This window comes from Natrix helvetica (assembly GCF_964273705.1).
Source record: "Natrix helvetica genome assembly, chromosome: 5".
Classification (NCBI taxonomy): Eukaryota; Metazoa; Chordata; class Lepidosauria; order Squamata; family Natricidae; genus Natrix; species Natrix helvetica.
The window spans coordinates 118782016-118796924 of NC_138551.1; the positions used below are offsets into that span (position 1 = coordinate 118782016).

General features: G+C 40.2%; 1 protein-coding gene across 1 annotated transcript in view; it reads right to left on the reverse strand.

Moving 5' to 3' along the window:
- Positions 1 to 351: 351 nt before the first annotated feature.
- The window catches only part of LOC309392694 (vomeronasal type-2 receptor 26-like), a gene marked incomplete at both ends in the record, with an annotated part of 59236 nt that continues 44678 nt past the window's right edge, over positions 352 to 14909 (reverse strand). Inside the window, one exon of the mRNA XM_081954123.1 lies at positions 352 to 555. Within this exon, the coding sequence (XP_081810249.1) occupies positions 352 to 555 (204 nt within the window). The remainder of the gene's footprint in view (positions 556 to 14909) is intronic.

Genomic DNA, 14909 nt, shown 5'->3' on the forward strand with positions numbered 1-14909 from the left:
TATAGTTGCCACAGGGCCAAGCTCGTTTTTGGGTGCTGCAGTTGTTGCCATGAGTTTGCAAGCCGGGATTCCCTACAAAAGGGGGATAGATAGATGGTGATTGTCCACCCCTGAGTGGAAGGAATGGGGTGGTGAGTTAGCCAGCTGATCTATGGGTGGGGCTGGGAGGCAGTTTGTGGCGGACGGTAAGGGCGGATAGCCCATAGTCAGAATAGTAAAATTGATAAGAGAGCGGGGGAGGCAAGTTGTCAGCAAACGGCAGGGGTAAAGAGTCAAACCTTAGGCATATGGCCACCCGCTTCTCCAGCGCCTCTCCTCCATGTCCAACCTTCGTCGCGAGTGGCCCTCCGCCTATTCGGCGACCCAAAGCTGTTGTTCCAAGGCCCGCAGGACCGTTTCGGCCTCCCCCACGGTCCTCCTGCCGATCTTCCGGCGCCCTCCGGCGCCTCGGACCTCATTCTCCCTCTCGCAGCTCTCCCGCTGGTCTGGGACTCCTGGCGACCGAGGCGTTCGGCGCTCGGCATCTCCGACCACGTGTATATTAGATTGATGATACTAATAATAGGGGAAAAACATGGGATTGAAAATTATTAGAAAATGTTATCAATGCTAAAATAATAGAATGACTTAGAATAGGATTTTAAAAAACCCTTTATTATTGGATATATTGAAGATGATACAATGAATCATTATAATATTAATGGTTATATATTTAGAATACCTTGTCTAAAATGGAGAAACAATAGTGATAATCAAACAAAGGAAGCACAATAACAATGTATACAAAGATGGACTTCCCGTGGCGCCGCTGGCCTTGGAGGACACTCCGTGTTTGAGTAACAAGCTGCTAGGACAGCATAAATCAGCTGTCCAGTGGTTTGAAACCACCCCCTCGGGAAAAGAGGGGGAGGTGAGCTGTCTGGCATAGGGTAGAGGTCCCCAGCGGCCCCAGAAATAATTCTGTGGCATGAAGGGTGTGAACTCTCCAGGAAGCCCAACAATCTCCTCATCTCGGGATGCTTCTGGTTTTGCAGAAACAAAAGTCAGCGACCACTCCTGCTGATCTAACATTTAATCTACATTTGAACAAGAACAAGATGCAGGCAGAGCAAATCAGGAGATCAACATAACGCAAGTACAAGCCTTAACTCCATAGATTATATCTCCTTCTGTAAACTTAAAGGGAACTTTTAAAAAATGGCGCTGGAATAATAGAGGGTGTGGTGAAAGTGAAAGTGAAGCAGAAAGCAGAATAGCACTTGTCAAGTGCTTGTTAGTGTTGTTGGAAGACTTGAGAGAATAAGTGGATTTTCTGGACTGAATAAATTGGTTGTTAAAAAGCTTGATTTGAACACTTTGAAATGGCTTCAAAGCAAACAAAATTAAGTGTTTCCAAAAGCGCTGGCAGTTCTCCAGCGTAGTCGCAAAAGCTGCAATCTTTACTACCTCCGGTGGAAACACAAACACAAACCTTGACACTGGAGGCTCTACAAAATAACTTACAAAATGCATTAAAAGAACAGGCAGTTGTCTTGGAGGGGAAAATCTCAAATGCCTTTAAAGATGTCTCTGATGAAATATCTGGGATTAAGGATTTAATCCAAATGCGTAACCAAGAGATAAGGGAGGATATAGTGGATGCATTTAAAGGATTATTTGGTTATGTAACATCTCTCGATGAGAAGGTGAAAGAAATCAATGAGTCTAATATAAAGTTGGACAATAAACTTATGGAGGGACAAAGTAAAATTGATAAGTCGGAGGCTGAGCTTACAATGATACAATATAGAACAATGGAATTTGCCCTGAGGATAAGGGGTTTGAAAGACCATAACCAAGAAAATGTAAGAGAGATTTTTGCAGATGCTTTCGCTCAATTAACTGGGGAACCAAAGGCCGAATGTGCCTGGCAAATCAACAAAATTTACCGCATTAATTCATGAATTGCCAGACAAAGACAACTGCCAAGAGATATTGTAATCTATTTTGTCACCAGGAAAATTAGGAATGAAATATTGCAAGCAACCTATAAAAATAAACTGCAAGTGGCAGGTCAAGATGTGATAGTATTGAAGGAAATCCCCCCCAAAATGTTGAGATCAAGAAAGGACTATGCATTTCTAGTGGATGAGCTTAGGAATCGCCAGATTCAATACAGATGGGAGACCCCAGCTGGATTGGTGGTGAATTACCTGGGAGAAAGACATCGTCTCAACTCTGTCTGGAAGGCAAAAGATTTTTATACCATAGTATTAAAGGCAGGATGCCCCCCATCTCCAGGTCTCAAAGAAAGAAAAGAGACAGAGGACCCCAGGCAGCAAGATAGTCAGGCACAAACTGGGGTTGTGAGTTTACTGCAGGAAACAGAAGAAATTATGGAACAAAGACAAACCCGTGCAGCCACTAAACATAAAGAACAAGAATTAAAGTCTCAACAAGCCCAGATGACAGTCCAAGAAAATATAAATATGAGCACAGAAGCTGTGGGAGGAGCTAGACCGAAGGTGAAATCTCAGCAAGATTTCCAGGCAGCTCTTAGAAAGCTTCAGCGTGCTTAAGATGACAATTAAATTTCTAACTTGGAACGTTAATGGCTTAAACTCACCACAGAAAAGGAAAAAAATATTTCACTACTTGAAACAATTTAAAAATGATGTAATTTGCTTACAAGAAACACACATTAGAACATAGGATCAGAAATACTTGATGAACGCAAGACTGGGATCGCATTTCGTAGCATCTGCTCCGGAGAAGAAAAACGGTATAGTCATATATTTAAGAAAAGACTTAAAGGCTGAATTAATTGAAGCAGATCCTCAATGAAGATATATTGCAATTGAACTGTTAATATAAGGAAAGAAAATACTCTTAACAGGTGTATATGCTCCCAATCAACAACAAGAAAAAATTTATAAGTTGCTTCACACTAAATTAACACAATGGGGTTATAGATCCTGTGTTTTATTGGCTGACTGGAATGGAGCACTGGATCCCGTTCAAGACAAGAAGAGGCTTTTGCAAAATACTCAAACATGAACAAGATTACCTAAATCCTTTTTTGATATGATGGACGATTTTGAATTGAGGGATATCTGGAGAGAACGGAATGTTAAAGAACGGGACTTCACATTTTTTTCTGCTAGGCATCAATCCCTTTCTGAATTGATTTTATACTAATCACAAATGACTTTTTTTCCAGGGTGAAGATGACTAAGATATGTCCGAGAACTTTAACAGATCACAACCCGGTTTGGATGGATTTTTTTTTTGAAAATTTTTATTGATTTTTACAAATATTTTAAGGAAAAGGGTACATAGGTGTAAGAAAATTTTTTTGACAGCTACATCATGCGGAAGGTGGTAGTCCCCCCCAAATCTCATATCCTTTAGAAGAAAAATAAAACAAAATATCATTATTACATAAACATTGGCAGCTTATTTTTACATCAAATCCTTTAGTATCTTCAATTATTTTCTTTGTATCACTTCCAACAATTTCATTGTATCAACAATTGCAATGTTGTTTAAACTCATTTCTGTGACCTGAGTGTTCTCATTGCTGCCTCCTCCTCCCTGTCTGCTGGCAGAGCCTCGGCCCCTCCCTCCTTCATATCTTGTGTACTGTCCCCTATTTCGTCTAGGAGATCCTTGTGTTTTTTAATGAAGGCCTCCGCCTCCATGACTGTGTTAATTCTAACTCTGCTGCCCTCCCAGAAAATCAACATACCTTCTGGCAATAACCACCTAAACCAGATTTCTTTCTCATATAATTTTTTGGCTAAAGAGGAATATTTTTTCCTCTTATCTCTTACTTTCTTTGGAATCTGTTTTAGAATGGTTATTTCTTTATCCTTATATCTTAAAGGTTCCCCCCTTTGAACCCCCAGAATTTCATCTCTTGTAGTCTTTCTGAGAAATTTAACATGAATTTCCCTTGGAACATTGTGTGTTCTAGCGTATGCTGAATTGATTCTATATATCAGATCAATATCCCACCATAGCTGTTGTTTATCTCTTTTAATATAATCTGCTAACATTGTTGTCATAATCTCCTTCAAATCTTCATTCTCAGATTCAAGCACATTTTGAAATCTAAGGAAAAAAGACATCCTTTCAAATTCCATCTTTATCATATGATTTTCAAATTCTATATTTCCTTTTTGTATTGCCTTCATCTCCTCCCTCATCCCAACAGCACACTCCTCCAGAACGTCTATCTTTTGTTTATTTTGTGAAGTTAAATGAAAATCTAGTTAGAGTTACAGAATGTAAAAAACTATTGAAAGAGTATTTTGCTTTTAATATGCATAAGGGGACATCTATGGAAATGGTTTGGGACGCAAGTAAAGCATACATGAGAGGTGTTTTAATAAATTTGAATAATATTTATAGGCACAGACAAAGGGAGAAACAAAGGTTCAGACATAGATAGATATTTGGAGAAAGAGAAAATTCCTATACTCACAGATGAGCAAAGGGGAAGATTGAATCAACTTGTAACTACAGAGGAAATTTTCCTGGCAATTAAGCAGTTAAAAATTGGCAAGGCTCCTGGCACAGATGGTAGAATTAGAAAGAGTAACAGGATGTGAGATAGTAAAAAAGGTTAAATATTTAGGAATTTATATTACAACTTCAAATGGGAAATTATATAAGTATAATTATGAACCATTATGGCATAAAATACAGATAGAAATGAATAAATGGAAAAAACTACAATTGTCTTTGTTTGGAAGGATTGCAGCAGTCAAAATGAATGTTTTGCCTAAGTTTCTATTCCTCTTTCAAATGATACCAATACTTTAAAAAGACGCAAATTTGGAAGAATAGCAGAAAGGTATTAACAACTTTGTTTGGGCAGGGAAGAAACCAAGAATAAAACTTAAAATAATGCAAGATATACCCGAAAGAGGAGGCTTAAAAATGCCCAACTTAAAATTATATTATGAAGCAGAAGTTTTAACAACAATTAGCGATTGGATTAACCTAACGGAGGATAGAATATTGAATATTGAGGGTTACGATGTGGTATATGGTTGGCATGCTTGTCTAATATATGACAAGAAGGTGGATAAGATTTTTAAAAGTCACATTTTAAGGAATGCTTTATTGCGTGTCTGGAAGAAATATCAATATAGGTTAAATGATAAGATACCTATGTGGGGGGGGGGGGTGCCCTGACATGCTATAGAGAACATAAATATAGAACAAAAACAAGATGTAATTACATATGCAGAGGTGTAACACAGTTAAAATCTTTGATTGTACTAAGAGAGGAAAGGATAACTCAAACCTGGTTTCAGTACGGACAGTTACAGGCTAGATGGAAAAAAGACCAGAAAACTGGTATCATCCAAAATGAGGATAATTTGGTAAAACAAATTAGGGACCAGGGTCAAATGCATATAAAAAGGTTGTATAATGTATTTATAGAAATAGACTCTGAAACAGAATTAGTTAAAGATTGTATGATAAAATGGGCACAAAATTTTGAAGAACCAATAATGATGGAAACATGGGAAGAGATCTGAGTAAGAAATGTAAAATTTACACAAGCTCAGAACTTGAGAGAGAATTTCTATAAGATGTTGTACAGATGGCATTTAGATCCAAAAAAGTTAGCCTGTATGTATCCAAATTTACAATCTAAATGTTGGAGATGTGACTGTGTTAGTGCCACGTATCACCATATCTGGTGGACTTGTAAAAAAGTTAAAGCATTTTGGATAAAAATATGGTGGTTTATTCAAAATATTTTGAAAAAGAGGATAAAGTTTACGCCCCAGTTGTTTTTGTTAGGTATAGTTTCAGATTGTACTGTTATAGAGACTAATTTGATTTTGAACCTAACAACCGCAGCAAGATTGTTGGTGGCGCAGTATTGGAAGAAGGAAGAGTTGCCCACTATCCAAGAATGGACGTTAAAAGTAGTAAACTTAGCAGAGATGGCCAAAATTTCAGCGTATTTGAAGGATCACTCAGATGAGGAGTATAAGCTGGACTGGAGAAGATGGATTGACTATATTCAAAACAAATACCGGACTAAAAAATTTCAGCTAGCTTATGAATGAAGGCATAAGGAATGCTACAATTTATTTAAACATAGTTTAATAAAGGGGGAGTTAAAGCACAAGAATAGTAGCATGTTAAAATTAGTTAGCTTATGTTAGCGTATGGTTGTTAAATGTTTATACCCTGTATTCTGCTCTGGGAGGTTGGGGGGAGGGAGGGAGGGAAGAGGGGTAGGGTTGGGGGAAGAGGGAGGGAAAGGTGGGAAATAATTGTAAAACTTATTAAAAACAATGTATACAAAGATGTCTTGATTAACAATATGTGAATTTTGATAAAATTCAAGTGATGACTATGGAAAGGACGCAGAAAGATCTTGTAAGCAATCGACACACTGTATGTAGCTGAAGAAGCTTTTATGTTATATATGTTGTGTGTTTGTGTTTGTCTAAAAATTTTATTAAAAAAATAAAAGACAGAATATTAGCAAGATTATATTATAAAAGTGGAATATAATAAATAAATTTTAAAAACTATAAACAATGTAAATCATATTAGTGTCTCACCCCTACAATTTATTGCAATTAGGTTAACATGTGCAAATGCCAACTGAAGTATTCTATTCCAATAAACGGCCTACTATAATTTTGAGGATTGCTGAATATTTTAATGCTTCTATGGCCCAGATTCTTTGTGGAGGAATCTTTTTAGCTTCTTCTCCAATTGTACAAGAAACACGGAGACCTCAGTTCCTAATACAATTTGTCAGTTGTATAATTCAAGATTGGTCTTTTAATTGAAGTTTTGTCTGTTGTAACAGCCACAATTTTCAGAGTCTGTTAGTTTCCATAGATTAAATGCCAATATCCATATTTTCTGATTTTAGATAAAGCAGAAATTGTGTAAATTCCCAAATCAGCTCTGAGGGCAGCAGCTGGAGTCCTTTTGTCCACCCCAAGATACTCCTCAGAGGCTGTGATTGGGTTGGTTCCCTCTCACAGCTACTGCTATTGAGCCAGGTTTCACCTAATCTGTACCTGTACATTTGGTATTTCTAGCCTAAGTGTAAGTCTTTACTTTTCTCTACATTGAATTTCATTTTGTTAAATAGGCTCAGTGTTCAAGTCTATCCATCTGGATCTTGAGCCTATCTTCTGGGGTGTTGGTTATTCCTGGCATTTTAGTGTTGTCTACAAATTTGATGATTTCCCCATTTCTCCTCTCATCCAAAGCATTGATGAAGATGTTGAAGAGTACTGGGCCTAAAATGGAATCTTGGGGTCCCCCACTGCTTGTTTGCTCCATGCAGATGTAGTTCCATTGAGGACCACAGGCTGATTCCATCTGGGGGTGATGCTGTCTATCCCACATAGTTTTAGCTTACCAAGAAGTAGATGGTGGTTTACTTTGTCAAAGCCTTTCTAAAATCCAAGTACTGTATACTACGTGCACTGCATTTTGTTGGTCTACTAATTTAGCCATTTTTGTCAAAAAATAAAATAACATTTAATTACAATCTGTTTTTCCTGCATTAGCCCTAGTAAGTCATTCATATCTATACTGAATAAGAAGGGTTCAAATATGCATCTTTCGCTTCCCCCTTGGTAAGCATAGATCCTTCTTCTCGTGGCTCCATTGAGCCCAAACCTCCCTCTCAAACAAGGGCTTGGATCAGGGCCAACAGTCTGAGCTCCATTTTGAGGGCAATCCATTTTCTCCATCATGTTTCTCTGTTTATTGAGTCAAATGCTGCACTAATATCTAGAAAGCCAGCAAACCTTGTTTTTCCTCACTGATATAGATTAGATATTGACAAATTTGTTTCCAATATTAGATTATTAATTTATGCATTATTTATTATAAAATCTGTATAGCATTTAACTCTACCTAAAACCTTCTGGTTCTTCTGTAAGGAATGCATTTTTCTCAAGTTTAACTTAGAGGATCATAGCATAATTTTAGCCACAATATCTACTAGTATATTTGGTCTATAATTGCTAGAGTTCTTTTTATTCCACTTTTTAGATAGATAAAATGCTACTATTGCCAACTTCAATCTGAGTGGGTAGGGCAGACATTATTTATATGTGGAAATGAAGATGCCAATAGAGGCCCCAACAACCAGGAATATTTTTTAATCAGTTAAATAGTTGGTAGAATGTCTTCTCCAGGGAATGTATTGCTTGCATTTCAGATTTTTTATGATTAATCTCAACATGGATGTAACGGGGTAAAATATTGACATTTTTGCTAATATGGAGAAAAGCAGCTCTTGTATTCCATAGAGAAGACATGATTGCATCTATTGCTCACCGACCACCACCGACCACTCACTTTATCAAATGGAGAAAAACACACACAAACCTGTGGGACTTTGTAGGTGCCTCCTAATGTTGACATCTGGATGGAGATGGCCCTTTTAGCTGCATCAAGAAGAGCCAGAAGGTTCTCCTTCCTTCCACAGCCGTAGTTGGGGACATTGGCTTCTCCAGTGGTTAGAATGTCCAGCAAGGCATCTGAAGTGCGGAAAGTGCTGAAATAGTTGGCATGGATATTGTAGCCCAGTGTGAGATTGTGCAGGAGTTGGGAATTTTTGTTGATCATTTGAATGTTGAAAATGAACGCTAAGAAATTTAAAAAACCATAAACATCCCTACTGTAAAAAAAAAGGTTATTATTAACAACAGCATCAACAAATACTATTTTTAATATATAATCCTCCAGAAGCCTAATGAGCCTTAAGCCAACATTGATCCAAAAGCAATGATCAGTTGCACAAAAAGGGAAATTGGATGAGGTACGGCAACTACAACTGATTCCACCACTACTTTAAATAAAATTCATTATTGAAGTGATAAATCAAGGATTGGACGAAGAAAGAAAAATAATCTGCAGCCCTTTCAGCCTTTTTTCAGACCCATTTTTGGATTTGAGTCTCTTTCACAAAATTAGACAAAAGAGAAGCTATGGAAATAAAAATCATTCAGGAAATTAGACATATCCCCCAATATAGGAATAAATGAAAAATAAAAACAGAAAAGAAGGAGAGTGTTAGAATGGAGCGAGTGTAATTCCATTACTCTGAATGACTTACAGATCATGATAAACAAACTGAAGAGAAGGAGCCACATTGAAAAGCAACTTTGTATGCAATGTTTCCTCTCCAGTGGTGACTATACCAATGAGATGGTCTCCTGGACTGTAAAAGCTCTGTGGTCGTTTTCCATCCTGGTTCTCCAAATTCAGCGGGCATTTCATTCTCAGCTTCCCAGAGACTGGATGGGAAAAAAGCAGCATCAGAAGGAAAAGCAGGAGGTCCATAATTCATGGGGTGAATCAATGAATCCCTTTTCTGTTTCTAAAGAAGAATTCAAAGGACTCTCACAAGGTGGGAAATGATTCAGTTGCTTTCCTGATTGAAACACAGAGAAACACTCAGCTTCATCTGGAAAGGAGAGAGACGGACATTCAAGAGCACAGACCCTGCCTGTCCCTAAACTCCATATTTCTCTGCCCAAAGTCTTCCCTGGAAGATTCAGCCAAAGAGCAGAGCTGAAACTTTTATCATAATTCTCCTCTCAGGAGGGATCCCTGGATAATTCAACTCATTCTTGGACTCAAAGGCTGTTTGGCAATTCTCTGGAGGGAAATGGAAAGGAAATAATCCCCATGTGATTTGTAATAACAGGGGCAGAGATTGAATTAAATTGGTCATCTAGAATTGGGAGGTTTGGGGTCTGCGTGCTTGAAACTGGCCCCAGAGGGAATACAGGGCACCTGTGACTGAAGATAAAAAGAAATGTGACATTTGTTGGCATTGTGATTAAAGAGAAAAATCCCAGAGGCCAGTTAATACCAGAGTATGTCACAGATCTGAAATAGCTGCCTACTGAGTTGGAAGAATTTTTTTTACTTTATTTTGAAAGCTAATGCTCAAGGGCATGGCACAAAGGGCCCAGGATGGCCAGGAAGGAGGAGGGGATCTGGGGCATTCCTGGGAAGACACTAACCAGGTTTATGGGTCTCAGGGTTGAATGTTGGGGGGATGCAGCCCCTGGGGTTTCTCCAGCCTCGCTTGGGCTCCGTGTCTTTCCAGGAGAGGCTCTTGTGGGGGAGAATCCATGCAGGGCTGGGTCTTCCAAGGGGGATCAGGGGTTGTCCTGGAGAAAAAGGCCTCACCCAGGAGGGGACACTCCATGACTCTAAGGAAGATGGGGGTCCCCTGTGACCCCTCCAGATCCCCCAGGCCCCCCAGGCTGAAGAGACCCTCTTCATTGTAGCCTTTCCTGGGGAGGGGGCTTAAGTCCCCCTCCCTCTGCAATTCTGGGAGGTTTTGCCTCTTTCTCATCCCCTCCAAAGCTCTGAATTTTGCCCTTTATTTCACACACACACACACACACACACACACACACACACACACTGTTAGATTCGGGCAACGAGAGGACAGACTCCAGACGATTGTGACAACAGCTCTTTATTAGTTAGGTAGTAGTGATCCAGCTGAATACGGGGTCGTGCAGCTCCCCTTTTATGGGGAGCTGGCAGACCTCCCGTCCAATCAGAACAACCCCATGTTCCCGCCCTAGTGGCGGACCTGAGTGGAGACTAACACCCCTCCCCTCTTAGATGGAGTGTTCTTGTTTGTTACAAAGTCCTGTAAATAAGCGGGTTTCTGCCTTGCTCGGGTAGACCTGCGTAAATCGGGTTGCGCCTGTCACGATGTTAAAAAGTTTGCTAGACATAAACTGACTGGAAACTGACACTCAAGAGTTAAACTAAGAAAGCTTTATTGCGCAGGTCATAAAATGTTATCTGAAAGTGATTTATTGCGCATGCTTCACACATTCCAGAACTTTTCCTTTGTTCTTTGTCCAGCTGACAAGTTGGCAGATGGAACATTTATTATCAAAATGTAACCATTAGTTAACTTTCTGTTTTATTTACTTTTATTATTTTCGTATTAAAGTTTGTTTATTAATTAGAATATACTTCTCAAAGACTTTTATTTCTTTTCTTAATATCTCAAATGATATGCTGAAGGGAATCAGCCCGGTCCATAAACCTCATTTTTCTCCAGGGTGTTTTTTCTTCCCCTGACAACTTGGTATGCAGAGGTTGGTCGATGATACCAGCTGAGATGGCCATAATTTACGGCTGCTTTTTCCCTTCGTGCTATCTTAAGATAACCGACTAAGGCTAATTAGCAATGTCGGAGAAAAAGAAACAGAAGAAGAAAAATGGAACAAGCACAGATGGATCCATTTCTTCTGACAAGGAGGCTTCCTCAGACACAGAGAAACAAGACCTTTCAAACGTACTTCAGGAACAACAAATTCCTTCAAGTGCCGAGCCAGATGTGGGGGAAGGAGCTACAAAAGGCGAGATCTACGAAAAGAGGTCAGTGGTTCCTCCTTCTAAAATATCTCCAGGAGATTATGAATTTTTGGGGGCCAAGCCAAAACTTCCCACTTTGCCAAAGCCACTCCATTCCCAGACCCTCGGAGATTATCAAACACTTGATGAATGGCAACTGCTGGCAGAAAAAAACCTCTCCCACGCAGGAAGCAAAGTTTATGAATCCTTCCCAGATGATGAGGAAGAAATGCAAAGCTATCTATATCAATTAGAGCTGTTTGAAAAATATGCTAGGGAGGCGAGAGAGTGCTTTAACGAAATAAAGAGAAGTAGGAGAGGCTCCCCCACTCCCAAAATGTCTCAGGACGCCATCTTTTCTTTAAAACAACAGCCTAAGACACACCCCAAAGAGGAGTTCTTAGGTGAATCAGAACAAAGAGACATGTACACGTCACCGAGGTCACGTGATCCCTTTGAGTCAACTGAACTTCCGCCCACGTATAGAAAGGTGAGGCAGCCAAAAAGTGAGGCTGCACTGCCATCTGCTGGCGGAGAAAAATTATTAGAGCAAAAGATGAAACAGCTACATGAAAGTTTTAAAGATTTAGCTATGAGTCCTTTAGAAGCCAAAGCTTTGCCTCCAAAGGTTAAGTCTTCAACGCCCCCTGGTGGTGCTGAATCCTCCCTAGATGGAAAAAGGCAAAGTCAAAGGCGAATGCAAGGAAGTCAATTTGATGTTGCCACGCAAAGACCAACGGTGCAACTCCAGCACCTCCTGGTTCAACAACCAGCTTTGCAACCTGCTCAACAAATTGTTCCCATGCACATTCCTCAACAGGTATTCACAGTCAATCCCTTGACTGGTGAGTCCAAATTGAAGGAGTCAGGAGAGAATTATAAAGTCTGGGTCAGTGAAATTGCGCTCTTGCTTCGAAGAGAAGGCACACATTGCATGATTTTTAATCCTCCTCCTCCACCCTGGACACCTGCAATGAGAGACCTCGTACAGAGCAATCACGACTTTGCTCATGTCAATGGAAATTGAGATCCAGGGTATCTTTTCCACCTGATGCAACTGCGCAACAAATTTGGGCTATCTTGGAAGATTGCTACAGGCCCGTTTCAATTGAATCTTCATGTTTACTCATGTCTGAGTTCCATGGTTCGAAGTTGAAACCTGGTGAACGAATTGGTGGACATTTGACCAAACTGAAAAGAATGAGAAGTGAATTGAGACAAAATGGCCATGTAATCGATGATATCCAAATGATTAGCATCATCATTAACTCATTGAATTATGAATGGAAAGATGCTGTTGCAAAGATTAACTACGTGCCTATTGCTCAACGCACAGTTAACCACGTTTGCAGACTTTTAGTGGAAGAGGAAGCTATCAAGTTAGCTACACCACATCTGCAACGGCCCCCAGCATCAAAGGCTCCAGCCAGACGTCCCTTCCGAGGAAGAGGCTACGCTCCAAGGATGCCAAAATGCTACACCTGCAACCGTGTGGGACATGACACCCGGGATTGTCCCCAACGAGTTCCAGCTCCCGCCACGTACCAGCCCAGAGGAACAGACTCCAGAGGCAGAGGTAGAGGCGGAAGACAAGGTCGTCGTGGTCCAAGGCGTGATCCACAAGCTCCACTTGTAGCACTGGCCATAACCAACGTTCCACAACCTGATCCAAAGTTCGACAGACATCTTTTGTGGACTTTAGACAGTGGAGCAGCTGTGCACGTTACCCACAGAAGGGAACTTTTCACAGAGATGGGCGAACCAGAGCCTGAGTATCGAGAACTGTATTCCTTCACCAACCACACTTGCAAGGTTATGGGAAAAGGAACTGTTTACATTGAAGAGCTCGATACACACATCCCTGATGTTTATTACATACCTTCAGCAACCAGTAATTTGCTTAGTCAAAGTCACTTGTCTAGAGATTTAAAGTTCCAGGTTCACCACCTCGAAAAAGCAAGTTACTTAGTTAAAGATGGAGATATTATTGCCGAAACTATGCTGATTGGTGGTGTTTATTACTTAAAGCCAAAGCCTAAAGGGCAAGCACAGGCAAGTATGCAAACTCCAAAAAGGCACAACGCAGACCCAGAGAGAGTTGCCCCAGAGAGAGAAAACATTACTGTGCCAAAGGCTCCTAAAGCCAACAAACAGAGAAAACAGAAACAGGTTGCTCAGAACAAGCCTGAGGGTCCTCATGAAACTGTTAATGTTGAGAATTCACTAACTGGTAAACCTTTGCATTCCAGGTGTATTCACAAGTGGCACAGAAGATTGGGACATGCCAGTTTTCGTGTTCTTAGAAAGATGCCGGAGTTCGGAAAAGGTTTGGATCTAAAGGGGTGTAAGGTGTTTTTGGATTGTGCGGTTTGCAAAAAGGCTAAATCCAAGGCGGTTGCAGTTCCAAAACACACTACACGCCGGTCAACACGCATTTTTGATTTGGTACACACTGACATAGTGGGTCCTTTCCCACCAACAATTGGTGGCAGAAAGTATTTTTTAACAATAGTAGATAATCATTCTAGATATGGATTTGTATATCCTATGAGAGAGAAATCTGAGACCTTTCAGATCTTTAAAGACTTTGCAGCTTTTGTTTCTACACAATACCAAGTTCGCATCGCCAGAATCCAGAGTGACCGTGGTGCAGAATTCATGTCTCAGCGTTTCCAGGACTGGATGCGTAAGAATGGAATTCGTCATCAGACATCTGCTCCATATACACCGGCTCATAACGGAGTCGTAGAAAGAAGACAAGGGGTTCTACAAACCATGATGTGTTGTCTTCTAGAAGATGCCAATCTCAGTAACACATACTGGGGTGAAGCAATCAAATATGCAAATTACATTGTCAACCGTACTTGGAGCAGTGTAATCAATCAAACTCCTTTCTACATGCTGTATGGCTACAAGCCTGATCTCAAGAACCTCCACATTTTTGGTTCATATGCTATGGTGAACACTCCCTTAAGTCAAAGAAGAAAGGGAGGTACAGTAGCAAAGAGACTGAGATTTATGGGTATTGATGATAATTCAAAATGGTACAAATTCATTGATACTAAACATGTGATTGTCATTTCACAATCTGCTAATTTTGAGGAAGACATTGACTGGTCCAGGATTCATTCCAATGATCCTGAAGTTTATTTTCCTAGAGATGGTGTTCCAGATGCCACGCAGCCTGATGACAATTCGCAGGCAGATGTTCCTTCTACCAGTTCTTCACAACCTGATGTTCAGTCTTCGCAAGCCGCGGATGCTGATGCTAGCGACGAACGTGAGGACGAGGATGATGATGAAGAAGAAGAAGAAGACTGGTCTGTTGCTCCTAGACGTTCCAAGAGGGCCACAAAAGGAATCCCTCCACAACGTTATTCATGGCAACTGACAAAATCACCATTACCTTTGATTTGCAACATTACTCTTCCTCCTGAGACATTCACACAAATCAAACAGCTTCCTGATTCAGAGCAAAACAAATGGTATGATGCAATGCAGGATGAAATGGACAGTTTAAAGAAACT